At 38.7% G+C, this 27,993-nt stretch overlaps 1 protein-coding gene across 1 annotated transcript; it reads left to right on the forward strand.

Moving 5' to 3' along the window:
* The first annotated feature begins 344 nt into the window (after positions 1–344).
* Positions 345–27,932, forward strand: APPBP2 (amyloid beta precursor protein binding protein 2). Its single transcript, XM_030028182.2, has 13 exons — positions 345–521; positions 10,813–10,901; positions 11,961–12,112; positions 12,682–12,805; positions 17,347–17,515; positions 18,302–18,391; positions 18,857–18,924; positions 19,004–19,109; positions 19,474–19,598; positions 19,790–19,875; positions 20,308–20,498; positions 20,925–21,090; positions 21,986–27,932. Exons 1-13 carry the CDS (start codon positions 381–383, stop codon positions 22,237–22,239), a joined length of 1,761 nt encoding a protein of 586 aa, XP_029884042.1. The 5' UTR covers positions 345–380; the 3' UTR covers positions 22,240–27,932.
* Positions 27,933–27,993: the final 61 nt, after the last annotated feature.

The raw sequence follows: 27,993 nt of genomic DNA on the forward strand, positions 1-27,993 counted from the left end.
ATCCCGCCAAAAGTCACAGCCCTCCCCTGCCACAGCACCTCGCTTCTCCCTCCCCATCACTGCCAGCAGGAACTCCCCTCGCCCCCCACACCCTCCTTCCCCATATTTCCTCTCAACCCCCCTCGATATAACTCTGTATCCCCACAGCTCTCCCCTCCGCCCCACGTTCGTTCCCTCGAGCCTTCGCGCAGGAGGCTGTTTCCCTCCCCCTTCCCTCCTATCTCTCCCCTGTCATCCCCACAGCCTCGGCGTTCCAGCCGCTTCTCCCTCCCCGGGCAGGGCGGCGGGAGCCCCGGGGCGTGAGGCGCTGGAGGTGGAGCGGGCCGGGCAAGCAGGCGGGGGGGGGGGGGGGGGGGGGAAGGCGGCTCCGCACACCCAAGATGGCGGCGGTGGAGCTGGAGTGGGTGCCCGAGACGCTCTATAACACGGCGATCTCGGCCGTGGTGGATAGTTACGGGCGGGCCCGGCGCCGGGATATCCGCTCGTTGCCTGAGAACATCCAGTTCGACGTGTACTACAAGGTACGGGGGAGGCGGCGGGGGACCGAGCGAGGCCGGGCCCGGCCCGGGCCTTGGGGGAGATGGAAGGAGAAGCGGGCCGGGGGAGGAGGAGGGAGGGCAGGTCCGTTCCCGGCCTACCCCGGGCCTCACCCCGGGGGGCTCGGAGGTGGAGGGGGTGCAGGGCCTCGTCCCCCCCTTTCCTCCACCGGAGCCGCTTGGCTGCCGGTGCGGAGTAGGGCCCGAAGGGCGGGCTGGGGGTGTGAGGGCCTGTGTGGGGCCGCCTGGGCTGCGGCTGAAGGAAAGGAGGCTCCGCGGAGAGGCTTGGGCCGGGCCGGGGGCCTGCGGCTTCTCCCCCGTCCACTCGTGGGTGCCTGGTCTCCATGAAACGCTCGGGTGTCGGGGGAGGGAGGCGGGGGGGAGCCCCGTTGCGGAGGACGGGGAGAAGGGGCCTGTCCTTGGGGGCCGTGGGGTGAGGGCCCGCGGGTGGGGGGAGATGCCTCCTCGCCTTTGGAGCCGGGGAGCGGGTAAGGGTAGGATGAGACCGAGCTGCCTGTGTTGGAATATATTTTTTTCCCTTTCCCTTTTTTTTTTTTTTTTTTTTAATATATTGGAGAAGGTGATGTCAGTGGTAGAAGGAGGAGAGTTTGCCATGCTCTTGTACCTTCTTTAATGATCTGGTAGGAAGCAGATAAAAAGAATTGAGACTCATTTAATGATGTAGTTTATTAGCCTTAAATCATTCTTTCAGGAAAGGGCTGTTTCTTATTCAGCTGCCTCTAAAATATCCAGAGTTAAGAGTAAAAGGTACACTGAGATGGTCCATTAATTTCTATTGTCCACTAAATAGGCATTTCATCCCTGTACAGGAACGGCTGGAAATGAGCATTCATCAGGAGAGAAACAATATCTAAAAAAACCCCCAAACCTAAGATGGGGGATAACACTTCTTTCCTCTGGCAGTAAATTTCTTAAAAATCTAGGATGTGCTAAATGAAGTAATTCTTCAGACAAATCTTTATGAACTCGGGGTAGTGGCCCATCACATATATAGAGAGTAATAGTATTTATAAGGAAGGCTAATCTTCACCAGAGATAGGGAGATTGTTTCTACAGCATTGAAACAGGCATGTACATTTTCTGTATACCAACTGTTACTTGTCTGCCTTATGTGTTGAGAAATGTGGAAACCCCATTCTACCATATATGAGCAAGCTCACAGATAATGATGTGGTTGACATATGGCAATCATCAGATAAAGACTAAAGATATGGAACTAATGATGTTGGAGAATATTTGGGGGTTTATTTTTAACTGTTAGTAGTTATGACCGTTGACAAATAGACTTCTTGGCATTGCCTGTCCTGATGTTCATTCAGATGAAGAGATGGTACTCTGTGGCTTTTAAAAGCATAAAAACAAAACCTCCTTCTAAGGCTGGAGATACCCAAGTATATGTTATTCCCAGATTGTTTAAAAACTCATCTGTAGGTGAGCTTAATAGATCATTGACTTCTTATCCTTTTATTAGCACTCTTCAGTGGTTGCATTGAATCAGATTCATATGGAGTTGTTCCATAATAAGAAAAGAACCAGCAGTATATCTGACTTCTAAAGAGACTTTTTAATCTGTTTGTCGTGCTTGTATGCACTGGTATGTCATCTTGTTGGGCAGATGATAATAAATGTGCTGTGTACCTGTCCTCAATGTTTCTGTTGTACTGATTGCTAGCCAGTGTACCTTTTGTTAATGACAGTAATTTGCATTGATTTTCCTGTTATTTCTGTACTTTACAACAAGATAATCTTTGATAATCTGAAATGTGTAAGGTGCACCTATATTCCTCTTATGAATACACATCTATGAAATGTCCACATACAGGATAAAAAAAACTAGGCTACACAGTGCAGTGAGTGTTTTGCCATTGCTGCCAATGGTAGGCTAGTCTTCCATGTCTTCACTCTTTGGGGTTTTTGTTACATTTTTTTCTGTGTAGGAGAACCTATCCTCTTCATTAGTCACATTCAAATTAGCGTATGCATAAATGTACCTAAACCTTGGATGTGATGCTGAGAGGAAATCCTCAGCCCTTACTAAATGGTGTTCTATATGCAGAGATGTCTGCCTGCAGTGAGTGCCCTGAAGCCTAGCCCAGACTATAAACCTTTTGGAACAGCATTTGTGTTTTTCTATGCACCTATACAGCACTTAGTAAGTGGTTCTTGATTTCTGTATTTGGATGGCTACAGCAATACAAATGACATAGCTGAATTAAGTTAAAATGAGGACAGCATCACAGCTTTGGACAGTCCTCCCATCTTGTGTATGGTGCTTGGTTTGCTGTTTTGGTTCTGGATACAGTTATTTTCAGTCACGTGGATATTAAATACCATTTTGGGTTGGTGAGCTATGGTCAATACATCCTGACGATGAAGTTCTTGAAAGCAGAAGTAGAATTTCCAAAGTCACTAACAGTCTTTAAAGTAAGGCAAACTAGACGACTTTTAAATCTTTGTTCTGACTACATGGTGGTGGTTGTTGGTGCTGTGTTGCGGGGGTGTCAGTTAGTTGTTAGTATCATATGGAATAGTACTTATTCTTTCCAGACAGCTGAGGAAAAGTGTGTAATTGAGGATTTGCACGAATATACTTTCATTTAGACCTTGAAAAAGATAGAGAATCACTTTCTTACTGTGATTATTAAAAGGAATAAAAATATTTCCAGTCTTTCACATCTAACTTGTAGGTAATGGTTTGTTATCGAGGTATTAATCATGGTTTGTGATACTGGAGAAAGTGCCACTGATTTTGCAAAAAATAAAGGGTAATATCAGTCAGATTTTATTTTGCTACACAGATGTTAATTGGCTGCGGCTGTGCAAGACTTTTTTAATCATATTCTTTGTTATGAACACTTGAACTTAACATTTGCCAATCTTGCACAGTTTGCCAACCCCTTCACGTTGATTAAGAAGACATAGGTAGGATATGGTACTATTATAACAGCAGAGATAGTCAATGTGCTATTATTTAAAAAGGAGGAAAGTGCTAGCAGAGTGTCTTGGTCTTTGTTTTTTTTCCCCCAGGGTACCCTCTAATCCAGTGCTTGGCTCTATTGTCGTAATATATTGCCTTTATTTCCCATTCCTTAACAAATCCAATTACTTTTAATTCTACATATTCCAGAACTGTTAACTTCTAGGACATGCCTTATAAACCTGTGCATTTGCATTTAACAATGAGGAATCAAACCTGGGATAGTTGCAGAATGTTCTTTGTTGTGGACTCAGTAAGAAATATGTTCTGCTGCAAGATGACAGAAGCAGGCAGGTTCCTAATACTAAGCATATTTATCTTTCCGTAGCATTCTTAAACACTGACTAAAGCTTAAAAAATGGCAATGTCAAATAATCATGATTGCCGTGAAACAAACCTGTACTGGTCCAGCAGGGTGTTCCTGGATTTTTTTCAAGCAGCATTTGACTTTTCCTTGCAACCATTTGAAAAATAATAGAGGCAGAGCAGAATGCTTGTAAGGATATCCTGGAAATTTTCAAGTCTACATTTGTGTTAAAAAACATTTAAATGTCTTATTAATCACAGCTGTATTTTGAAGAGCTTAATAACTAGTATTGTTAGAAGTAACACCTGCATCTGGGGAAAAAAAAAAAAATGTGCAAACTTACCATATTTTATTTCCTTTGTGTCTCGGCCGGGTTTATGTATAGTCTGGTTGTGTTGTCTCCTGGTAAAACTAGTTGGGTTCTCTTTCCTGTTTTTTTGGGGGGGAAGAGGGAGAGGGAGGCTAGCTTTTAGAATCCAAAGTAAGAAATACACTAGATCTCAGTTAAAGTAGGACGTGCCTGGCAGGTAGGCAGCATTTGCAAATGCCAAAATTGTGTAGGTGACAACTGGAATAAACTGTAAGTGCTCAAAAAAAAAAAAAAAAAAAAAAAAGGAAAATCAAATTATTGTATTTTGCGGTTTGCTGGGGAGAGCATAGTGTTTTGAGGGAGGGAGTTCATGTCATGAATCTAGTTTCTGTTGACAGTTCAATATCTTATTTCTATCTAGTCTGATGACTGTTCAGTTACTGTCTTACACAGAATTCAGTTCTTTCCCCCGTGCTTCAGCTTTATATTCTGTGTAATTATCTCAGTTCTTTGGTTCTCATGGTGCATTTGAAGAGATAACTGCTTCATTAGTTTTAGTGTTCTCTATCGCAGGTATTTGTTGCAGTTATGCACTAGCAGGCTGATCTTGGGTTTGCGTTGGCTAACGAGGAGTTTCACCCAATGTTTATTTTCCTTTTGGATTGTCTTTTCTGGATTGTGTGTTTTTCTTTTTTACATTGATTTTTTTTCTTGAAAATCATTTGGGTCCAGTGTTCTTTGAATGTTTTCTGGCGAGATCATTGACCACAAGAATAATTGGAGATGAGATTATTTTAGTTAGTGCAGACCTGTAACCTTTAGTAATTGCACTATGCTAACTTGTTTTGCATTCAATTTTTTAGGCAAAATCCAAAAGGTTGTAATCATGCTTTCTCTTTGAAGTGGTAGATAAAACTTCTGAAGTGCTCCTACCTTGATGTGAATCAAAATACCAGATTTTGAGTCTAGACCCTGATAGCTCCAACTTCTATAATAATGAGCGTAGCCGCAGTATCATGTCTCCTCACTGTATTCTGCTAATCCAAAAAAGAAAAAGCATGGCTAATAAAAGCTCTTGTATCGCATCTAGGTATTCTTTGAACCAAACAAAATGAATAAACAGGAATTTGCTGACTGTTCACAACAAGCAATAGAACGTCCATTGTCTGTATTGTAGTAGAGATTGTTTTTACCGATGAAGAATGGTTATAAGCATAGTCCCAAGGATTTAGTCTCCTGGGTATTTGACGAGAGTGAAGAGGATAAACTACCCATGAAATGAAGTGCTGCTTTAGTTTTGAGGTTTTCTGACCAGAGGAGTACAAACAAGGCTATAAGCAAGCAGTATATGAGGGAGGCAGAAAATCCCAGAGTGAATGGGTCGTATTTTGTAGGGCTTCTGCTGTGACAGATCAGTGTGACTTCACAAAGACTTAATTACATTCATGCTGATGTATTTTGGGGGGTCCGAAATTAAATGTATATGTGGGAAGCGATCATGATTTCTGCATGTGTGCACACACACATGCACTACCATTCTGATCATCTAGTTAGACTTCCAGAGTAGCGTGTGCAGTAGGACCTTCTTGAATACTGCTTGAATTAAATAGTATCCTTGTATTACCTTTCCTTGTATCACCTTTTTAAATTAAAGCCTTGTGGTGAAGGAGAATCTTCACTTCATGGGGTTTTTTCCAATTATTATTACTAATCTTTATTTTAACACATGCCTTATTTCTATAGTCTAAATTTACATTAGAACTGAACCATCTTTCCTTGTTATGTCTTTACTGGTTTGAAACTTCTTGCCGTTGCTTACCATTCTTCTAACTCGTATTACTCAGTTGTTTGGGTTTTTTTAACTTCTAACTATGGGGCATGTTTTCTAATCCTGATATGCTCTAGCTTCCCCATTTTTTTTCAGTCTCCTTGTTGAGTCTTAGAGACTAGAACTCATCATAATTCAGATAATGAGGGTCACATCATGAACAGAGGTGTTCAGGTCTGGCTGAAACCATAATTCCTATTTCTACTTCATTTCCTTTGTACTGATTTAACTTCAAAGCAAACTCGGTTTACCCACTTACTGCTTCAGAGAATCGTATGTGTGTCTGACTGTAAGGCTGAGACTTCTATCCCTTGTGCTGGACTCTGTGTAGATGTGAAATGAAAAACTTTGCTGATACGGTGCAGAAAGCAGAGTGAGTAGGAAGATGTGAAGAAGTGTGCTGTGTGTGAAAGCAGTAGGCTACAAAAGCTGTCTCTGAAGTTAGGCTTATTCAATGATGTTGTTTTTTTTTTTTTTTTTTTCTTGATTATTTGTTTGATTGAGGTTCGTGAAGATCAGCCTAGTGATTGGCAGTATGTTTTCAAAGAAGAGCTGTACAGTTTTCTTTTTTTAATGCCCTAAACAGTATCCAGTAGAACTAGCGCTTGTCCAGAGGCTTTGTAGATGGTTTTGAAATCCATTTAAAAGAATCCAATGTACCTGAATTTTTAACGGATTATTTTCTAAGGCTATCGTCCCACACCTCTACCCCATCTATAGTGAGTCATTTGTCTACAGATTGATTGAGTGCACTGTTGACTCTCAGGAAACTTTTTCCTTCCTCATTAAGTAGAGAAGGAAGATTGTGGTTACAGCCGAACTTTTTTTCCCAAATACTGATGTTTGTTGATCAAGCATACAGTCCTTCCCAAATTTGGTATGATATTCCACCTTGCATTATCAGACATTACTAAACATGCTGGGGAGCTCCTTGGAAATCTTGTATCTTTAATGGTTACTGAAATATCCATATTAATTTTTCAGTCCTCTCCCAAACTGGAGCAATAGGAGCATATTTTTCAAATTGCATATGCTACAGTTCCTCTTCTAGAGGGTCCTTTTATTACTGGTTAGAATTAATCTCCAGCTGCTTAAAAAAATTATTTGTTATTTTTATTATTTTTTCATTAGGTTTAGAAAAAGTCTTTTTTCTTGTGCTTGTACACAGTGAAACAGCCCAGAATGCTGGTGAAATAAATATTGTATGGCTTTTTCTCTTGTGTTACAGTTTTGCTTTTGCTAGCAGTTTAACTTATCTTTGTCTTTATTTTCAGGGGTTTTGCTAGGAAGCAGTTAGAGCTCAGCTTAATCTATCCAGAGAGAGAAATCTGACAAGAACTTTAATAGAATTACATGTGCATGATGATATAATAATAGATAAGTTACAAGTTAATGTTATTAATATGTTTAATTGGGGACACCACTATAAGCAGCTTTTGAATGTTTAGGTGGTTGTACTATGAGTTAAATATTAAGCCTTAGATCCTGAAGGAGGACCATGGTGGTTTCACACAGCTATGCAAAACAGTTTGATTGTGCATGTGTGTAATTATACGCCTATATATTAAACTTATACCTTGGTTTCTGTCTTCAGTGCCAGAATTAATGTGTCGGTGTAAGCTGATGAAGTTGGAAGTCATATTGTAGGCTTTTATTCATTTTCCTGTAGTTAAAGAAGAATAAATCTCTGTTAAGTTCCAAATAGGTTAAGTTTGTGTCTAAAAGACATTTCTTTCTTAAGAAAAGAATAGTTCTTCAGAAGTCCAAACCTCTGCCATTCTTGTCAGGGCATGTTTTTCTTGAATCACTATTTTGTTTTGTTTTTCGTGTTATGTAGCAAGGCTTGTGGTCAGGAATTTTGTCTCTCTGGAGCTTTAACAAGAGAACCATTTCTTCAGTGCTTGCAACTGCTTCTCAATGGACAAATGAGTGTTACTAAATCTTCTGGAATTGCTTCACAGTTTGACGTATACTCACTATTTCCATGTCAAATTTCGTTTGAAAATATTGCTGTAACAGCTACAACAGTTTCAAGAGACTTCAAGCTGAGTTCTTTCCTTAAAAATGTTTGCCAGTATGTTGAGGGAAGGGGCGAATAGTGTGGTAAATGTCCCAAGGATACTGTATTTCTGGTTATACCAGTGAAAAATAGGTTGGGTTTTTTTACATGCCAGAATGGTACAAGTGTTAGCCTTTGAATTGGGGTAAGAGATGTGCAGATAGCAGGCTTGGACCTTTGGGCCATAAGCCAAATTTTACATGTGCCTGAAGTAACTGATGTATCAAAATTGAAGGTGTAGTTTGGGACCTCCCTGCTCCCTCCCACCCAACCAGGGCATTTATTTGTTAGCAATTCAAGAATCACATGTAACAGTGGGCACATTACAAGCTGTGTTTATGTAACCTCATAAATATATTAATTTTAAGAAGTCATACTGTGATTAGTATTTGGTAAACTAGTATCAGAATAATCTCTGCGATTTTTAGTTAGCACTGCAAGGTGATAAGAGGAAATGATAATGTACTTGGTTGAAAGCCTAATGTTGAACATGTGATAGTACTTTTGATTGTCTTAAATCCTGGTAAAATAGTTTGGGTATATGTCTTAGTTTCTTCCAGAAATTATATCATCAGTTATTGATAAGATGTCCACTTTCAGTTTTAGGCATGGAATACTAGGCAAGATTTAATCATCCTTTTTTTTGTTTGCGGAAAATATGTTTTAGGTTTTATAGAACAGTTACCATTAGACAGCTGTGTTGAAGAAAATGAGAACACTTAACCATGACAGTAGTTTTTAAATACACCAGGCTAGATGTTCTTTTGCTGCCGGAGAGAATATAGCCTCAGAAGAAACTGCAATCCCTTTGAAGTACAGGGACACAGCACTGTTTTTTCTGAGGAGTAACTTTTGCATGCAAACTTGCACTGTTTTTTAAAAGAGTTCCTTCCCCCACCCGCCACCCCCCCCCAGCAAAATAGATGACTAAAAGGAAAACATTCATTTCTGGCAATTGACATTATTAGGTCAAAGTATTTTTGAAGTTGTTTTTTGTAGGTTCTGTTGTTAAAATAACAAACTTGCTGTGCTGTAGAATCGGTGTCATGTGCTTTTGTAAGAAGAGTTGACTAAAACTAAATTCCCGACTGGAGGAGATGTTCTTGCATGCTTTGTTTTGAATACTAATTCATCTGCTTCCAGTGTTTGTGGAGAAAAAGGTAAACTAGACACAAGATGCTTATCAATAAATGTTTTTTAAGAAGTTATTAAAACTGAGAGGAATATTAACATTTTCATTAAATCTACATTTGTAATTGAGCATCTCTACATAATGTGTTTTCTTGGCCTTACTTTTGCTTACATAATGAGGGTAGCTGCACTCCTCATGTCAAAGTTCCTCGTAGCTGTAAAACCTGCTTAGACAGCACAGAGGGCCTTGCTGTAGGTATGAATGTGCCCATCTTGGACAGTGTATGTTTTAATATCTTTACTAGAAAATAGGGGTTTCTGAATAAGTGTTAAGAGTGCGATGTAGCAGTGCTTTACTTGTGTGCTCACGATGGCATGAAACTCGAATGTCTAATCTGGTTTGTGCCTACTAGTAAACCGTAGTTTTCTGATCCCTGCATCGCATAGCACAGATGCCACAAAAGAACAGAGATGGATCTTGAATGGCCTGTGTTGAAAGATGTAGCTTCTAGAGAGAAGTGCCTGCAAGACATGAGCTACTGGCTTCTCCCTTTTTCCCCATGGATTTACTGCCTCACAGAAAGATTTCTTCTTTTTTTTGTAAATAAAAAAAGTGTGGGGTGTGTGTCTTTTTTCTAGAACACCTAAAATGACAAACAGTTGTACTGCAACAGTCCTGCGCGATGCAGTACTGTGCCCCTAGCAGAGGCTGGTGATGGTACATATGACTATGGCAAGTGTATAGTGGTGCTTCCTTAGGTTACATATCCTCCTTTCAGTCATTTGTGGCTCAGGGGCTTCGAGATACCAGGAATTAATAGCCTGCAATGGATTTTTCTGATATATATTTGTACAGTCGCTTTTGTACCTATGTAAATTCTTAGTATTTATAGCATAATGTGGCAGATAGTTCTGCAACCTAACTATGCATTGCATAAAGAACTGTCTCCATGGTTTGTTTTTTATGAACAAGGCAACTGATGTATTTGCTTATCTGCAGACACAAATAAGTTTGCGTATAAAAATAGCCATTGCTTTTAATAAACGCATGAGCAGATTCACTCGAGTTTTCCCATTTACTCACACAGGTATTACTTGTGGAAGCTCAGGTATTAATGGGGTCAGAGCTTCTGCCTGTCTTTAGCTCTGGGTATTGGTGAGTCACCCCTTGCAGAGCTTGTGGGTTTGGGGGTTATTTATTTATTTATATGTAATAGAAAATCTATTTGCACTGCTGTATGCTAGATTCTGTGTCATTTAAAAAATGTTTTCAAAGCATTTGGTATCGAAGCTATTAATTCTATTTTCTTGCTAACTTCAGGAGTTTTTTGGCTTTGTCTTGGCTTTTTAGCTTGGGTGTTGCAGTGTTTTATGATGCAGATGGACATAGTAGATACTTGAAAATACTTTCATAGATAAAAACAACCTGAAACCATCTGTGGAGCTCTTCTAGCTTGTGTGCTCAGTTTTTAAACACCAAAGTTGTGCTCCTGCACGGAGATAGTGGAGCTATTACTTCTTAGTCTGCTGTATTTCAATACTTTGAAGTCTAGATTTCATCGTAAGTCATCTTTACTATCAAGCTAAATTTCCCAGAAGAACTCAGTCTTAAATTTTAAAATTAATTTATATTTTTCTTTCAGCTTTACCAACAGGGCCGCTTATGCCAGCTGGGTAGTGAATTTTGTGAACTAGAAGTTTTTGCAAAGGTGCTACGAGCTTTAGATAAAAGGTAAATATCTTAATATATTGATAATACTCATTTCAGCTCTTACGTCTTGATCTAGGTTTTGAATTTGGAAGATGTCTCTAATTTTCTTGGTCTTACTAGCTTATCTATTAACCATAAGAACATTTCTTCAGATTTACAGATGAACTTTTAAGTTACAATGTCTCTTTCTCTATCTCAAAAAAAAAAAAAAAAAAAAAAAAAAAGCTCACTCACATCCCTCCTCTGGTTGGATGGGGGAGAGAATTGGAAGGGCAAAAGTGTGAAAACTCATGGGTTGAGATAAAGACAATTTTAATAATTTATATTAAAAAAAAAAAAAAGAAAAAGAAAACAAGAGAGAGAGGGGCCGGGGGGGGGGAAGCACAAACAAAAAAACCAAGTGATGCAAAACACCCCGGTTGCTCACCAGCAACTGATCAATGCCCAGCTAGTCCCTGAGCAATGGCAGTCAAAGTCCCTGTTTCTTGCTGTTGTAGCAAATCCTAAGTGCAGGGTAATCAAGCTGATGGGATCGCCCCAGTTTAAAGAGTGTTCCTGTCATTAAATATTCCAGTTTGTGGTGTTATGCTCAAAACTTGACTTTTTTAGATCAGATTCTTTGTAACGGGAATAAACTTTGAGTCTTTAGACATACCTCCCTCCCATTGTTTGCGTGTGTGTGATGTTAATGGGTTCGTCACTGCTCATTTATCTAAAATTTCTGTGGGAGTTGTGGGGTGAGGGTGGATTTGAGGCTTCCCCCCCTCTAAGTTTTAGCTGAAAATGTTGTTTTTCAGTTTTAATGCTGTGTGGGTAGCTTGTGTTTTGGTTACAGTGGAGGGTGTCCTTTGTAAAGAATTTTGTGTACGCTCACTTTATTTGTTGGATAGTCCAACAACTGTAATCCATTAGCCTTGAGATTGACAATTATGCTTGTATTCATCTGGTTTTGGTTTGAGAGAGGGTTGGAGTTATTTCTCTGAATCACTACACATTTGAATTCATGGCACTCAAGAGCCAACTGACTGCAGTGTTTTAAAAACTTCATGTGTAATCAAATTCTGTTTTCTTTTGTTTCAGACATCTGCTTCATCACTGTTTTCAGGCTTTGATGGACCATGGAGTAAAAGTTGCTTCTGTACTGGCCTATTCTTTCAGTAGACGGTGCTCCTACATAGCAGAATCGGATTCTGCTGTAAAAGAAAAAGCAATCCAGATTGGTTTTGTTTTAGGTAACTGGTGATGATAGGCTGTTAAAAGTTGATACTTTCTTTCATGCAAGCTTCAGTTAACCTAATGCTAATTTTTTTTCATGTTAATGCCTGTGATTTCTTTTTAAATGACATGTGTGGTTTTGGAATGCAGTTTTTAGAAAACTACTTGGTGTCTTAAGGTACTGGATTTTAGTATCTAAGAATATATAGGCTTATCTTTGCTATTTCAAATGGTTTAGATTTAAAATTTGTTTGCAGATCTGATGCTTAACATTAAGACCGTGCATAATTCTAGTATTGGTAAGTATTTCTTGACAGAAAACTGTAGGAAAACTATGTAATACCAAAAAGTCATCCTCAACTGAAGGAAAATTCTTCTACTCTTATATTTCATCCTTCTCAATTTGGGACTGGAGGGTTTAACCTTGACAGGATTCCCATATGTAGTATGCAGTTCTATGAAATAAGTAGTCGTCTTAAAAGACTTGAGCGAACCCTTTTTCTCTTAAAAACATGTTTTGCTGTTCAAATTTCTGTTTGTTCTTGATTTTTTTTTTTTTTTTTTCCCCCCCCCCCCCCCCCCCCAGGGGGATTCCTATCAGATGCAGGCTGGTACAGTGATGCTGAGAAGGTATTTCTTTCCTGCCTTCAGTTATGCACCCTTCATGATGAAATCCTTCACTGGTTTCGTGCCGTAGAATGTTGTGTAAGGTGAGCTCACCTTTAATTCCTGTATGTCTTACTGTGAAATACACATTAATATGTTACCAACTGCCTTGGAGCCATCAAGCTTCAGATCCTCCCTTCAGTATTCTGCTGCACCAGAATACTTTCCTGGCTAGAGCTGAATATGAGAAGGTGCTTGTTTTACACTAATCCCTGGGTTTTCAACTTGTAAACTGGCAGCACAGTTCAATGGAAAAAGAAACACCATTTCGCCATTCTGCATAATACATCATTGGTGCTGGACAGTAAGAGTGGTCCAGCACCTTGGTTTCTTTTCAAAGTTTTTTGCATGTGAAGGAATGTTATGTGTTGGTGTTTGCTGAAATTATCTTTACAACAAGAAGAATTTGCCAAATCCAAACACATATCATTAAATGTAGTTGAGCAGAAATAAAAGGAAAACATACCTTTCCTGGTTCCAGATCCAATGAGTTCTCTTGCTCCATGCTGAGCTGCCTAACTATGTGATTAGGTAAATATCTATACGTCCAGTTCTTGGGGACACCTTCAGCCACAGCTTACACATTTGGAAAAGTATTTTTGCTTTTAGGAGGCATTTGGGTTTTGTACCTGCCTTGTTTCTCAAGGCCTGTAGTGGGGTCTGTTGAGATTCAAATTCCATTGACAGAGGCTTCCAAGATTATCACTTTTAGTTTTTAGTTGCTCTGCTCTTAACGTCTGTGTATCTAGATGTCTGCTATACTGATGCAGTCTGCAGCAAGTAGCCAGGTTGTTTTCATTGGTAACACCATGACTGACCCCTTCTGTGTGCTACAAGGTATGCGCTTGAATACCTGTGTGCTAGTGAGCATAGTTAAAATAGGATTTTTTTTATTTTTTTAGCTGCTGTAATGAACAACAAAGTATGTACTGTATTTATCTGAATATAGGGCAAAACTTGTTTTGGAAAACTGCTCCAAAAAAAGCCCTGCATGTTGTTTATGGTTGGACAAATATGAAGAGTGAATAGGCTTTGCCAGTAGCTGCTTATTTTATGTGCCAACCAGAGGGCCATGGCAACGGTTGCTGCTCTGCCTTGTTCTGCCCTGCCAGCTATGACTGGCTTTCATTCCAGAAATAAGATGATGCCAGGAGAAGACTGGGCACACATACACACCTTCCTAGAACTGGGGAATGATGGATATCGTACCACTGTTAGTACTTGGTCCTTTGCCTTCTAATTAATCTTAAAAAAGTTTCCTAGTTGTATCGGGCTGTTTGGCAAGCTGGAGAAGTTGCCTTAAAAATAAACTCCCTCCCCTTCTCCAAATAGAAAAAAAGAAAAGAAGGTAAAGAAAGGGAAAAAAGGTAACTCTCTCTGTTGGACAACAGCGTACAGCCCACACAGTTGTGGAAAGAAGATTTTCCTTTTGTGCTAGAAAAAACATCCTATATTAGAATGAACTCTTCTGAAGTGGAGATGTTAATTCTCTTTGGGCAGGGACAGCCGTTGTTCTTGTTGTGAAAGCTGATGGCCTGCATGTAACATTAAGTCCTTCTGAGCAAGAGTGTGAATGAGGAGACATTGCTGTATGTTCAGGCATCTCCCAAACAGTCAAATAAGAGCATCGTTTATTTGGAAATATATCAAATAGAAAGAATTTGGAACGCTTTCTGAAGTGCTAAGTATGTAAAATCTAAACACCTTCTTGTGGGAGAGAGCAGTAATTGTACTCGGCTTCGAAGTCACGAGGCAGTAAGATACAAACTTTTTGTTGTTACCATCTAATCCCTACTGTAGAATGTCTTGTTGTTAACCTGTGCTTGTGCTGGGGTTAGGTGGAGTTTTAAGAGAACAAAATTTAAGTCCAGCTTTTGCAAATATGTCACTCTTTAAAAAGTGGCTGCTCTTATTCTAAAAACTACGAAGTCTAATCTCTGGGAGTTACTTTGTAATTAATCTCTGTAATTAATACATTGCATTATTAATAGAATGCAGTTTAAAAATGTGAAGTTTTGTGTTATTTAGACATAATTTGGTGTTTCTTTGTACTAGCAATAGTAAATTATATGGAGTAATTTTAGAAAATGTGAAGACTTGAGATTTCTACAAGCTCATATGGTGCTTTCCTGCATGTGTTGTGCTCCTTTTGGTTTGCTCTCATTATTATATGTTAAACAATAAGGCACAAATACTTAATACAAATACGTGGTTCTCCCACTTCATTGTTTCACATTTTGTTGATTCTTGGGGTTTTCACTGATGTTTTTAAACTTCCTAAGCTGCTCTGTAACATTGCATTTACTACGTTTGTATGCTCTTAGAGAATGATTTTATTGGGGGAGGGGGGGCAGGCTATTCCCCAAAAGCTGTTAGTGCAGACATCAAAGGAGGTTCATAGCTATTAGCATAAATGTCCTAAGGCATTTTTTCTTCCTCTTGGCTTTATCTTCTAAAATTCCTTTGGATTAATGAAGGATTTTTTGTTACTCAAAACTGGATCACATAAACTCCGCTTATCCTAGAGGATTGGGTTAGGTTTAGCTTGGGTTTTTTGGTCAATTTCTTTGTTTTTAGACGCTACCACTGAGGCATTCAGATACTGGATATTATCTTTCCCAGGCGCTTATCTAAATTGCAGTACTATCCCTACTGGCTTATACCATTACATGGGATTTGGGCTTCATATTTTTGATGTTGCATAGCAGCTCCCAATTGAATGGTGTATAGTTTCCTTCTTTAGGGAAACTGTAATTGCTTAGTTTTTCTCTCTAGTTTCTTTAAAATTCCTGTCTCTTGTTGCTTGAGTGTTAGATAGTTTTCTGCTGCCTGTGACCAAGAACATAATGCATTTCTACATCATGTTTAGTTCTTGGACCTTATTTAAGGAAAAATGTGGCTGTTGCTTTTTTCTTTCTGTTCTTGAGCCGTGGTGGAGAGCTTGTGTTTGTTTATGTAGCTTGTTTCAGGGGTTTTTTGAAGGTCTTTTCTTTTGATCTTCTCTTTGCATGGCTAATACACATCTGCTGGGTGCTTGCCTGCCACTCCCTTCTTGTGAAAATCTGAATTTTATTTCCTTTCTTGTTAGTGTTTGAGTTTCATGATACATTTCAATAGTAAAGTATAGGAAGAGGCTAGGTTAGAGGCAGGCTGAATTTACAGGGCAAACTTAGATGTATTACTTTGCGATTGCAGGAGGCATGGCTACAGTAACTTAAATCTCCACTCAGAGTAAATGGTAACAGGAAACAGGTTTAGAGAAGAGAAACCTTTGATCAAAAACCTCACTGTTCCTTCCTCCTCCCTTAACAGTTTATTGGAAGATCTATTGTAATGTATCATAAAAGGTATCAAATGCTGTACCTATATATTAGTTCACATTTTCAGAGTTTTAGCCTTTTTGCAATACAGCATTACATTCTGCTTCACTTCACTTTGTGTATTTCTCTTCCTGTGTTATGTTGTCCTGATTTTCAAAGGCTTGCCTGATGTTTTTCAATCTCTGTTACTCATTGTCTAGTAACAGATTTCCAGGAGGGACAATGGAGGTTAGTTTACAAAAATTTCACTTGTGCTAAATGACAGGCATTTGCCATAGAGAAGGAACAGCTGTCTCTTCTTAGCCTGTAACGGCTGGGAATACAGTTCTGCCCTTTAGGCTTGGAATATGATAACACACACATTTCTAATGTATCTCTTTAAAGTAAATAAGCCTCAGCCTACACTAATGAAAAAAATTCTTTACTTTTGTTTTAAATAGATGCCAGAAGCTGAAATTGTTACTTCTCTAGAGAAACAAGCATATGTTTCAATAGCGCTGTGTTTTATTGTCCGCATTTGGCTGTTGTTTCGTGAAGCTTCTGTTAATCTTTCAGGTGGAAAGGCAGCGGGTTAGGAGATAGGGCAAGGCGGGGGAGAGGTTTTTTTTTTTTAGAGTTGCTGTGAATTGGGTCATCACAGTAGTCTTTTCTGGTGGTGCTAAGTCGGTGCTGGATATCATGGTGAATGGACGTGATTGAATCTGTTGTGAAGACACCCCCCTTCTCCACATCCCTCAACCCCCAAAACAAAAAATGCCCACTTGTGAAGCACTGTGCTACTTAAGGTTTGAGGAAAATGTGGAGAGATGCATGAAAACTAGCTATGTCTGTACTTACTCAGTGTCTGTTTCAGTTTACCATACTTTGGAAAGGAGGCAGAAGGGACTTAATACTGTATATTGTAGGGGTTTGGAAATGGAATTTTATCAGTGTTGAGAAGAGTGGATTTTATGAAAAATAAAACACAAAGCCACCACACCAAAGCGGTTCAAGCATTGGATATGTAAAACTGCATCAATGTGTAAAATCATTTGACCTCTCCAACAGTAAAAATTCTTGCCGTGCAAGAGACAAAGCATGGTGTACTGAAACAATACTCTGTAAATAGTTCTTCTGTGTTACTGGATTCAGACAGTGCAATTTTGTTGGGATGACAGCCCAGTTCTATTGTAAGTATAATACCAAATTGTAGATCCATGCTACTGCTGTATATCAAAATGGTTTATTCAGATGCCGTTTAGAAGATCTCTTTACGTCTTCCTAAGGTTGCTGCATGTTCGAAATGGTAACTGTAAATATCACTTGGGAGAAGAAACATTCAAACTCGCTCAGTCTTACATGGACAAACTTGCAAAACATGGTCAGCAAGCAAACAAAGCAGCACTCTATGGGGAGCTGTGTGCGCTGCTTTTTGCCAAGAGCCACTATGATGAGGTGAGTGGGATTTTGTTTTTGTTTTCCTTCAGAAAACTGGTTATGAAATCTGCTAGGATGTTCCATGACTGGCTCATTATTCACGTTATCTTTCTAGCTGGAGTTCCTGATCTTTTTTGGTACCTGTGTGGCAGTACGAGAGGAATACTTGATTTATCAACTTTATTTCTTATGTGTTGTTCTGAGTTAGTCTACAAGCTCTTAACGGTACTTTGACCAACATGAAGAAATGATGCATGATAGATTGGTAGTATGTGTTGGTCATCTGTAAGTGAAATATTATAAAAAGCTTATTTTAATAGGTAAAAATCAACAGCAGTACACAGGTAACAATTCTTTGCACCTATTTATATAAAAACTGTGCCTTAAGTGGAATTGCTGTATAAACTGCAGTTTTCCTTTAGCTCCTAAGTACACTTACCAGGAAGTTGTTCTGCACAATAGGAATCGTGAGGATTACTTAAAGATGATAAAATAACCTTTTTTTGCCTGTAAAAGTAATTGTGATAATACATGCCTTAGGTTAGTATAAAATACTTACTTACACATCCGGTATTAACCTTAAGAGCACTTTTTAGTCTGTCTTTTAAGACATAACTGAACCAGTTTTATTACACATAAGCAATTAAACAGTATTTTTTAAATTGTGTAATGTAAATGTCCAGTATGTTTTTCAGAGCCAAGTAATATTTTTCTTAATGTTGCCAGAGCCAAGTAATATTTTTCTTAATGTTGCAATGTAGTGAAGTTCCAGCTTCAGTATGTTGGAAACTCTTTGTTCAACAGGCTTATAAATGGTGCATAGAAGCTATGAAGGAGATCACGGTTGGCCTGCCTGTAAAAGTAGTAGTGGATGTTTTACGACAAGCTTCAAAGGTGAGTTGAAAATCTTTCACGTTTCTTTTGTAGCTAAACTGCTACCAAGAACAGATGAGGACAGGTAGTACCTCCAGAATACTTGGGTAACCAGGTCCATTTCATGAGCCTTACGGCTTGTTATTTGTGTTTAGTTGGTCCACCTCAGTCTCAGACCTGTGGGGATTTTGGTTTTTTCTTTCTGAAACTGAGTTACAGCTGTTCAAATGAACATCACAACAAAATTAAGTGGAGAGCATTCCATAAAAAGGTGGTCTGTTCCCCTGTTTGGTCTAGACTGGGTACAGTACTAGCCCTTTAGGCATTTATGGCAAAATCAAATACAAGTTTATTAATGTTCCCTGTGAACCTTTTCTCTAAATAACTGAGAAGTCCTTTAGTAACCACGATGATATTTTGAAATTGAAAATAGTAGTTAGCAACTGCGTATACACCTCTTCACATGCTTCATTTCAACCTGTTTAGGCTTGTGTTGTAAAACGTGAATTTAAGAAGGCTGAACAGCTGATAAAACATGCGGTATACCTTGCTCGGTAAGTAGCGTTCCAAAAAAACCCCTTTTAAAATTATGCTTAACTTTCCTCGATTTGTAATATAAGTATGTTTCTACAGGGAGCATTTTGGAGCCAAGCACCCCAAATATTCTGATACGCTACTAGACTATGGATTTTACTTGCTTAACGTAGACAATATATGCCAATCTGTTGCAATCTATCAGGTATGCAGCAAGGCTAAATGCCTGTCTTCAATTTCTCTTGATATTCATAATCTCTCAAATGTTTCTACTGAAACTCACTTGCAGTTAATTCATAGAGGTAGATGATAATGATTTAATTACTGTAATGCTTGTTATTTAAAAAACACCAAAACACCCCCAACTACGTGGTTTTGCCTTTTTTTATCCCTGACTCTTAAGTGGCTTTTATATATTTACTGCCTCAAGTATGTAGGTATAGGCCTACAGAATTTCAGAGCCAGTAGATTTTTTTTTTTCTTCCCCCCCCTTTTTAACAATGAGAGAGATTCATTTGGGGTTTTTTTCTCTATTAACTGATGAAATGGTGTTCTTGTAACTCTTTCAGACAGCTCTTGATATCCGGCAGTCAGTATTTGGAGGTAAAAACATACATGTAGCTACAGCTCATGAAGACTTGGCTTACTCTTCATATGTTCACCAGTACAGCTCTGGAAAATTTGACAACGCACTGTGAGTACAATTGTTTGAGGTACTGGCAGCAAATTTAGTACTGTAAATGGAGAAAAATGTTCTTAAATGATACAGACTTTCCAATTAGAATTTAAATGCATCTGTTTATTGCATTAATGTTTCTAATATTTTATCAGTGAGCTGCGAACTTACATATGTATGTCTTGAATTTTTTATTTAAACTCTTTCAGATTCCATGCTGAACGTGCTATTGGCATTATAACTCACATTCTCCCAGAAGACCATCTTCTCTTGGCATCTTCAAAGAGAGTTAAAGGTAGTACCCTTAATTGCATTATTGGGACAGTTTGGAATTGGTCATTCAGATATGTTTATCCTGTTCCCTAGCAGAGGCAATGTAACTTGAGTTGTCTTTTTCTAATGGAGGTCACTCCAGAATATTCTCTGCAGTCCTCAGTGTTCTCTGTCAACACACTTGTAAAATAAAAAAAAAAAAAAAAATTATTTAAAACTTAGCCAGAAGACTTTTTTTTGGTGGGGACAGGGGTAAAGTAAAAATACAGAATATAAAAATACACATTGGAAGCTTGATACCTGGTCCTTCCTGTTTGAAAACAGTTTGTCATAAACACAAAGCCTGATTAGATGTCTCACGAGGTGCCCTGGGTAGGTGGCTTTCTGCTACCTGCAGTTAACACCTCTTTGTGTTTGGAACACAGTAACGTTGTTTTTTCTCTCCTATATTCAGCACTTATCCTGGAGGAGATTGCAATAGACTGTCACAACAAGGAAACTGAGCAGAGGTTACTTCAGGAAGCTCACGACTTACATCTGTCCTCACTCCAGTTAGCTAAAAAAGCCTTTGGGGAGTTTAATGTACAAACAGCAAAACACTATGGCAACCTTGGAAGACTGTATCAGTCCATGCGGAAGTTTAAGGTAAGATTATCTTGATGTTAATCAAGACGTCTGCAAGACGTCTACAAATCTGTCACAACAAATGATGATTTTCAGTGTCCGCAATTCATAACTTCAGTTGGTAGTTTTATGGTTGGAAAACTTGTATTTCATAATTCATCTCTCCAAAGCTTTGCGCAGAAGTAATCTGTTAAGATGCACAATGCCTTCAGAAGCAGGGTGACAGCAATTTTGACGACAGAAAAAGTGGTACTATTTGCTGATCCACTTAACTAAGAATTTGGAGAACTTGATTTGGTTTTGGCTTTCTTACTTTTTGCCTTTTGTAAAGTACTACAGTCTGTTTAGCCCCTACATAGTAACATTTCTTTAAACCTTCCTTTTCTTCCTCTCTTTATGGCATGGGGAGTGGTGTCTGACTGACCTGTGTGAATTTGATCCTCATAGGAAGCAGAAGAAATGCACATCAAGGCAATTCAGATTAAGGAGCAGCTTCTAGGTCAAGAAGATTATGAAGTTGCCCTGTCCGTGGGTCATCTAGCTTCTCTCTATAACTATGATATGAATCAATATGAAAATGCTGAAAAGCTTTATTTGCGATCCATAGCAATTGGTAGGTGATTCTTAAAATGCGTGACTTCATAGCAGTTGCAATACTGCAATATAAGGAAACATTCTTAAAAAGCATCTTGAAGTTTTTAGTAAAGAACTTAACGAAATGCAAGATGTTTATTGTGTATGCGTTTTCGATCTAAATATAATGCTTTTTCTTGAATGTTCTCCCGGGGACTGAATTCTGGAATTGTGTTATTTTCGGTGCTCCATCAGAACTTTGACTCTTGAAAGCATCTGGAAACTGACTAATGAAAAGCTTGGGTGTTAGTCTTTAGACTACATTTTTGAAGTTGTGGCTAGAATTTAAGTGCAGAGTGTAGTTAAATTTTGAAGGAAATGGAAGAACTATTGTGCTTGTAGGCCTAACTATGCTCTTATTAAATATTTTTCTTGCCCATTATCATTTGCAGTGAACTTACAATTCCAAATCAAGTGTATCTTTGGGCCATGCTGTAGCTCAATTTGAGACAGACAGTCTTACTTCATACAGTTATGTACAGTGCGTTACAGAAAAATTCATGATTTTAAAGGAGAAAACTGAAAAACAACTTCACTTTTTAAATTGAATTCAGAGTGAAATTGGGACACGAAATGACCACCTTGTTTATACGACTGGTAGATTTTTATGCGTGTAAAGCTATAGTACAATTAATGATCTGATTGTGGAGTCCCTGAGGACAAGTTACCATACCCTTAAAGGAAAAGGTAGATAGAAGTCAAACCATCATCCAGGAACCTTGCATGTTGCTGGTGTTCTTGATTTACCATAACAAAAACGTGATGATCTGCCATAGCAGAAAGGTTTGTGTTGTTGGTAAAAAAGACGTGAGAAATAAGATGCGACGTATGGGTGGATTACCTCTTAAATTTTGTTTTCTTTTGGATTTCTTTAGGAAAGAAGCTTTTTGGTGAAGGATACAGTGGACTTGAATATGATTACAGAGGTCTCATTAAACTGTACAATTCCATTGGCAATTACGAGAAAGTTTTTGAATACCACAATATTTTGGCCAATTGGAACCGGTTGCGGGATCGGCAGTTCTCAGTTACAGATGCTCTGGAGGACGTAAGCACCAGCCCTCAATCCACTGAAGAAGTGGTCCAGTCTTTTCTGATGTCTCAGAACGTTGATGGACAGAGTAGCTAAGAACTCGGTCAATTAACCAGTTAAGGTTTTTTCCCCCAGGTTACAGGGGGAAAAGTCATACTGTGAAATCTAAACCATGTAGTTCTCTGGGGGCTGGAATTTGCATTGAAACACTGGTCCAGTCTACTGAAGAGTGCCCATACGGATGAATGTGTGTTAAATTCTTATCAGCATGTGTATGGCATGTTTAGTTCGGCTCACATTTTTAACTTGGTATTCCTGAAAACCCCTTCTTTCTCTCTTCTTTCAAAAGAAGCTACTTTGCAGAAAGTCTGCAAGAAAACATTAAATAAAACTGTTTGAGTTCAAAAGAGTTGCATTCTTATTATGAATGGAAGGTTTCATCAAGAGCTTTCTTCTGATCTATAGAAAGAATAAACGCTGTACTATAAGAAGCTATACGAGAAAGGTCTTTCTGCTGTATGCATTGTAGCAAAGCTAATGGTAAATATCAAGAAAAGGGAGAATGCCCTAGCCTTGGCTGCTGCCTTATGAAGAAAAGTGGCACAGAACCACTTTGGAGAGCAACGTACTCTTTGTGAACCACGATAGGTTGTTAAGCAAGTGACCACCGTATGTTGTTTTTAATATCCTGAACTGGACCAGTGTTCATCTGTAAGTGATAGAAGATCCAGTAGACCAGCAATCTTAGTTTTCTGTGGTACCAACCAAGAGTGCTAATCTTCTGAACAGGACCAGGAAAATCAAAAGTGGACCAGCCTGCTAGAAACAGTTTTTGGACCAGTGGCTTTAATTTAATATTTCTGCCCCTGCATTCACTTTTACAGTAGAATTATTTCATTTAGATGTATGATCAGTGCAAAATTATATTCATGTAATAGATACAAAACTAGGAAGTGAACGTTCTTTAGCAGTTGCGATGGCATGTCTTTACCTAGTAAGCTTATACAAGTATTAATGTCGATGCCACAAGCGCAAACTAGAAACGCTTAACTATTTGCTGCAGCCATCTTTTTTTCCTTTTTGAATGGGCTTACTCTAATAATTGAGGCCGTAACTTGTTTATACCAGTTAATAGTTTTGTATTACAATCCAGTTCCATTTTATGTTTCTGGAGAACACAACTTATTGTACAGTTTGCAGGGGTCAGCGGAAAATGCCAAAAAGCACAACAGGTCTTTTTTGTGATGCTTCATTTCTACATTAAACAATAGTACAACCAGAAACTGATTCCTTTATATTAATTTAAAAAGCAGAAGTCAGCTGTAAAGATCCTTTAATAATGCCTATCTCACTAGCTTGTCTTAATTTTTCTTCTGTTGGGGGGGCTGCTTGGTTGTGTGATTTTTTGGTTTGGGTGTTGTTTTGGGGTTTTTTGTTTTGTTTTTGGTTGTTTTGTTTTTTTTTTTTTTAAATGTTGAGGTAATACTCATTGGAAAGTCTGTGTAACATAGCAAACTAGAAACAACTCACTACCGTTACCTCAGTTCTTCTTATAGTGGCACAAACAGTGCTCCTATAGTTAGGATTCTGTCAGGTTTGGGTTTTCTCCCTTCCCCCCCTATTTTCAGGGGTTTGTAACTTGGCCATGGAAGGTCAGTCCAAGCTGAGGCTCAGCGAGCACGGTTCCTACGGGACTTGGACTGGATGTTTTGTTTGGGGTCTGGTTTTTAATTTGTTTATGAAGTTTGGGACAGGGAAAGCTGCTTGTTGGTCTTCAAGGAGTGCAGAGAAGAAATAGAAATTTCAGACACGACTTCAAGCTTAATGGCTCTTTTAAAAACTGAAATTTTACAGGCCAATAGTTCATATACTGGTGCCTTCAAGTATATTTTGGGGGGAAAGGCTGAATAATACCACCTTTGAAATGCAGTTATGTTATTAGTGAATGCAGATTTAATGATTGCATATTTTGAATATCTTCACTGATGTGAAAAGAACTATTTGCCTAAAAAAACCCCTGTGGTATTAAGACTTAGACCGCAGTATATCCTCAATGCCTGTTGAATGAAAATCTGACTTAAAATTACACAAGGATTTAAAATCTGATTTCTTTGTAGCAATTTTTGTTTATGACTGCTTTAGGTACTACAAACAAATTCAGTTATCTACAAGGCAAAACATTTTTGTCCCTGAATGCCCATGCAGCAGGGCACTGATGAATTATAAAGTTCTTATGAATTCTTTTCTTAAGTCCTATTAAAACTATTGAAAATTAAAGGAAGTACGTAATACTAGTGTCAGAACTTAAGCAGGGAAGTTGTGCTTAAAATTGTCCTAAAGAAGCTGTGTAATTTCTGTACTGCAGAAGTGTTTAAAAGCTTCAAACAGGGTACATGGATTTACGCTTACATTGTCTGGAGACCATTTATTTGCTCAGGGTTTCCAGTCTTTGGTCTCCATTTCTAGCTTTTGATTAAGGAATCTCAAAGATCTCAAGGTTTTGTGTTTGGGACAAGAAGCATTATTTGGCTGATAGCGGTGAAAGTGGTCTACGTGAGCCACTGCTGTTATTTCAGTTCTGGTTTGTGTATGTATTTCATGCTTTGCCCTCAAGTCAGGGCAACCCGGAGAGCTTCCAACACGGAGCAGCTTAGGGAGGTGTTACGCTTCTATCTGATAACCAAATGCATTAGTTCGATTTGTTTAATCGGTAGCTTTAGTCTCAAATCTTGCTGGGTGCATGTACTTTTCTTTCTTTGCTAAAGCTACTTCACCAGCATGTTCTATACTTTGGCACATTGGCTTGTCTGGAAGGAATTAAGGTCCTAAAAGTCACCCAGAATTCTCTCTGAAAATGGACTTTGGCCAAGGAATGTGGCTTGGCCAAGAGCAGTGATCCTTGTAGGACTACTAGCATGCTTTTCATGCAACTGAATTAAATCCTGACTTGACTCTTGGGTTGAACTTCTCCTTGTAGCATCTCCGCAACTCCAGTCATGCCAAGGCACGTAAATTCTGGAGAAAGGTAGCTGTGGCTGATTGCTAAAGTTGTTAAAGCACAGGAGGCTTGCGGAACAACTTTGCAGCTGCCTACAAAATGCTCTGTTGCCTGCTCTGCATGCTGTAGCTTGGAACCTTCACCTAATGCTGTCCTAGCTGCAATGTAGTACTTGTTCTCCATGTAATAACATAAACCTGAGCTTTCTAGTTTTTGTTTCTTTATTTCCTCAATGGAGTTCTCAGAAGATGTCTGTATTGGCATCTGGAGACTATTTGAAATGTTGTGGTGTTAGTCGTTAATCACTGTTACTGTCTCTGCTGTTACAGCTTGTTGTTTGATATTTTTGAGAAAGCAGGAGTCCAATGGATGACTTGAGAGGAAGGTAAATGACTTGTCCCTCCATGCCAATGTGGTTGGAGTAGGTCTTGTAGTATCACTTCAATATTTCATGACTTCTGCGCCAGGCAGAGCTAAAGGAGCAGAGGGTGTAATCCCCTACGTTCTCCACACCGTGCGGTTTTGCAGTGCAGAAGTTGCCAACGCGAACCCTGCACCTCCCTCTCTCCCCTTAGAGGCAGAACTGGGGAATTCCCCTCCTGTCCTACCCCCAGAGCAGGTTTTCCATACGCATCTGAATGTAAGTATTGGGGACGGGGGCCGCGCGTTAGCCTTGCACGCTGGGAGAGCTCCTGCCCCCTCTGACTCAAGTAGCCAACTATGAAACACTAGATAAAGTTAATTAATTATTGGCATTTTATAGACGCACAAAGCACCTACTGCTAGCTGAGCAGGTGCTGATTGGTGCTGGCGTTAAAGGGGGAGACCTGTGAGTGGAAATCCAGTGATATGCATCTTCTGAGTTTTTCTTGAAGGTAAGTAATTTAATCACACCTGAACAATTGGATGCAGGTGGTGAGGACAGGTGTCACCTTAAGGAAAATTATTTTAACTATTGTTTAAATTAAACCCTTAGTATTTTATTTTCAGCATAATGTTGTTTGAATTGGTAATTTGTATGTCCTATTTTATGCGAACACTGCAGTTTGTAAAGAGAGGGAGGAAGGTGATGTCAGGATTCCTCCACTGTTCTTAGGACTGGGGCTGTTCTGGATGACTTGTTATGGGAGGGGAAAAGTACACAGAGATTTTAAGAGCTGACAAAAGGGGAAGGGGGAAGTTGCAGAAAGATATTTGAAAATAAATATATCCCTCAGCTACTTGAAGTAAAACAACTAGTGACTATTTGGCCCCAAACAGTTGTTTGGTCACTTTTATAGCATGGTATTAATTACAACCAGTAAGTGTCTGCCTTGGTATCCTAGTCTTCGTATGCACTCTTTATTCTCGATTGATACCTATTGTTTAAGACTTTTTTTTTTCTTTTTGCACACAGTTTTTGTTAAATAATTTTGAAGGGTTTTTGTTGTTGAATTCTAACTTATTAGGACAACGATGTTCTTTTGTAACTTTAAAAATGAAGTTTTTCTTTTAAGTGTGCTGCAGTCTGAAATTTGCTAAAGGTGCCATTGCGCTGCTTCTCATGGTACAAAAAATGCACATTTAACTTGATTTCCTTTTTATAGTCCTACGTATTGGTAGAGTACAAAAAGGAAAATGCATTGTGCCTAAAACATGATTGAAGCTATTGACAAAAACTTTACTTGATTTATATGGATTGGATTTGACTTTGCAGGCTAGCAGCAAATAGCATGGGGGAGGTGTTGCCATTATCCTTCCCTCTGCTGCCTATGTAGAAACCTTATTTTATCTAAAGGTCATAATTTCCCTTTTTTCATTATGTTTTATGATTAGAAAATGACTGGCCAAATGTTAGTTGCAAATCTGACTCTTCGTTGTGGGTGTTTCCATGTTTGACACGACTGGCCTGTTGCACGTTGTGTTTCTTGGCCTTGCGAGGATTTCTGTGAGAAGCGGGGAAGAAATTTCCTTTACCTAGAAATAAATTAAACTACGTATGAAAAATTGGCGGCACTGGTAATGCTTTTGTCCCTAAATCTCAGGAATGTTTTAGGCAGTGAAACAGGTTTCCCTTCGGTGATATAAAGGTGCGTGCTCTAGGGTCTCGTTTTAACTATATTTCATTGCAATCCTAGGTATCTATAGCATGAGTGGCCTTAGTGAGTTTGTTGAAGTGCACATTTTTTTTTTCAAAAGTAAATTTTAAGATGAAGAAGATATATACTATATAAATATATAGAGATATTTAGAAACTTGGTTTGTGGTGCACAAGTTCAGTGTTGGATCGCTAAATAATTGTCGCAGGTACCATACGTGTAACTTTTTTCTTTTATGTATATTCCTTTATGGGAAGCAATGTTGCCATGGTAACTACAACTTTACAATTTCTTTACTACTTAATGATGTGAATGAACTCTACATTTTATTGAATATTACCAGGTTCAGTACTATTTTTATACTTTATTGAACTACAGGGGATTTTAATTTAATAGCATTTTAAAAAAGATGTTGCTTGAACTGTATAACTGTATAAATCGAACTACTTATACAAAAACCACCTCTAAACCAGAATCTCTACCTGTAGTGCCACATTCATTTATATGAGAGTATCTTGATCATTACTAGACTTTGAAGACCACCCTACTTGTCGTGTCAAGACTAACGTTTCGTATCCTACTTCTCACAGACTGCAGTGCCCGACATTATTTGTAACCATCAAACCATACTATGTTTGTAACCAGCATTGTGATATTCTGTAATTGTATTGCTAAAATGAAATATTGACCTAATAAATATAGTGTTTCCTGCATTTTGAAGTATCTGCATTGAATTTGGTTAAAACTTTGCTTTCGATAAATATCCGCCCTCTT

Source organism: Aquila chrysaetos, chromosome 10 (genome assembly GCF_900496995.4).
Source record: "Aquila chrysaetos chrysaetos chromosome 10, bAquChr1.4, whole genome shotgun sequence".
Lineage (NCBI taxonomy): Eukaryota > Metazoa > Chordata > Aves > Accipitriformes > Accipitridae > Aquila > Aquila chrysaetos.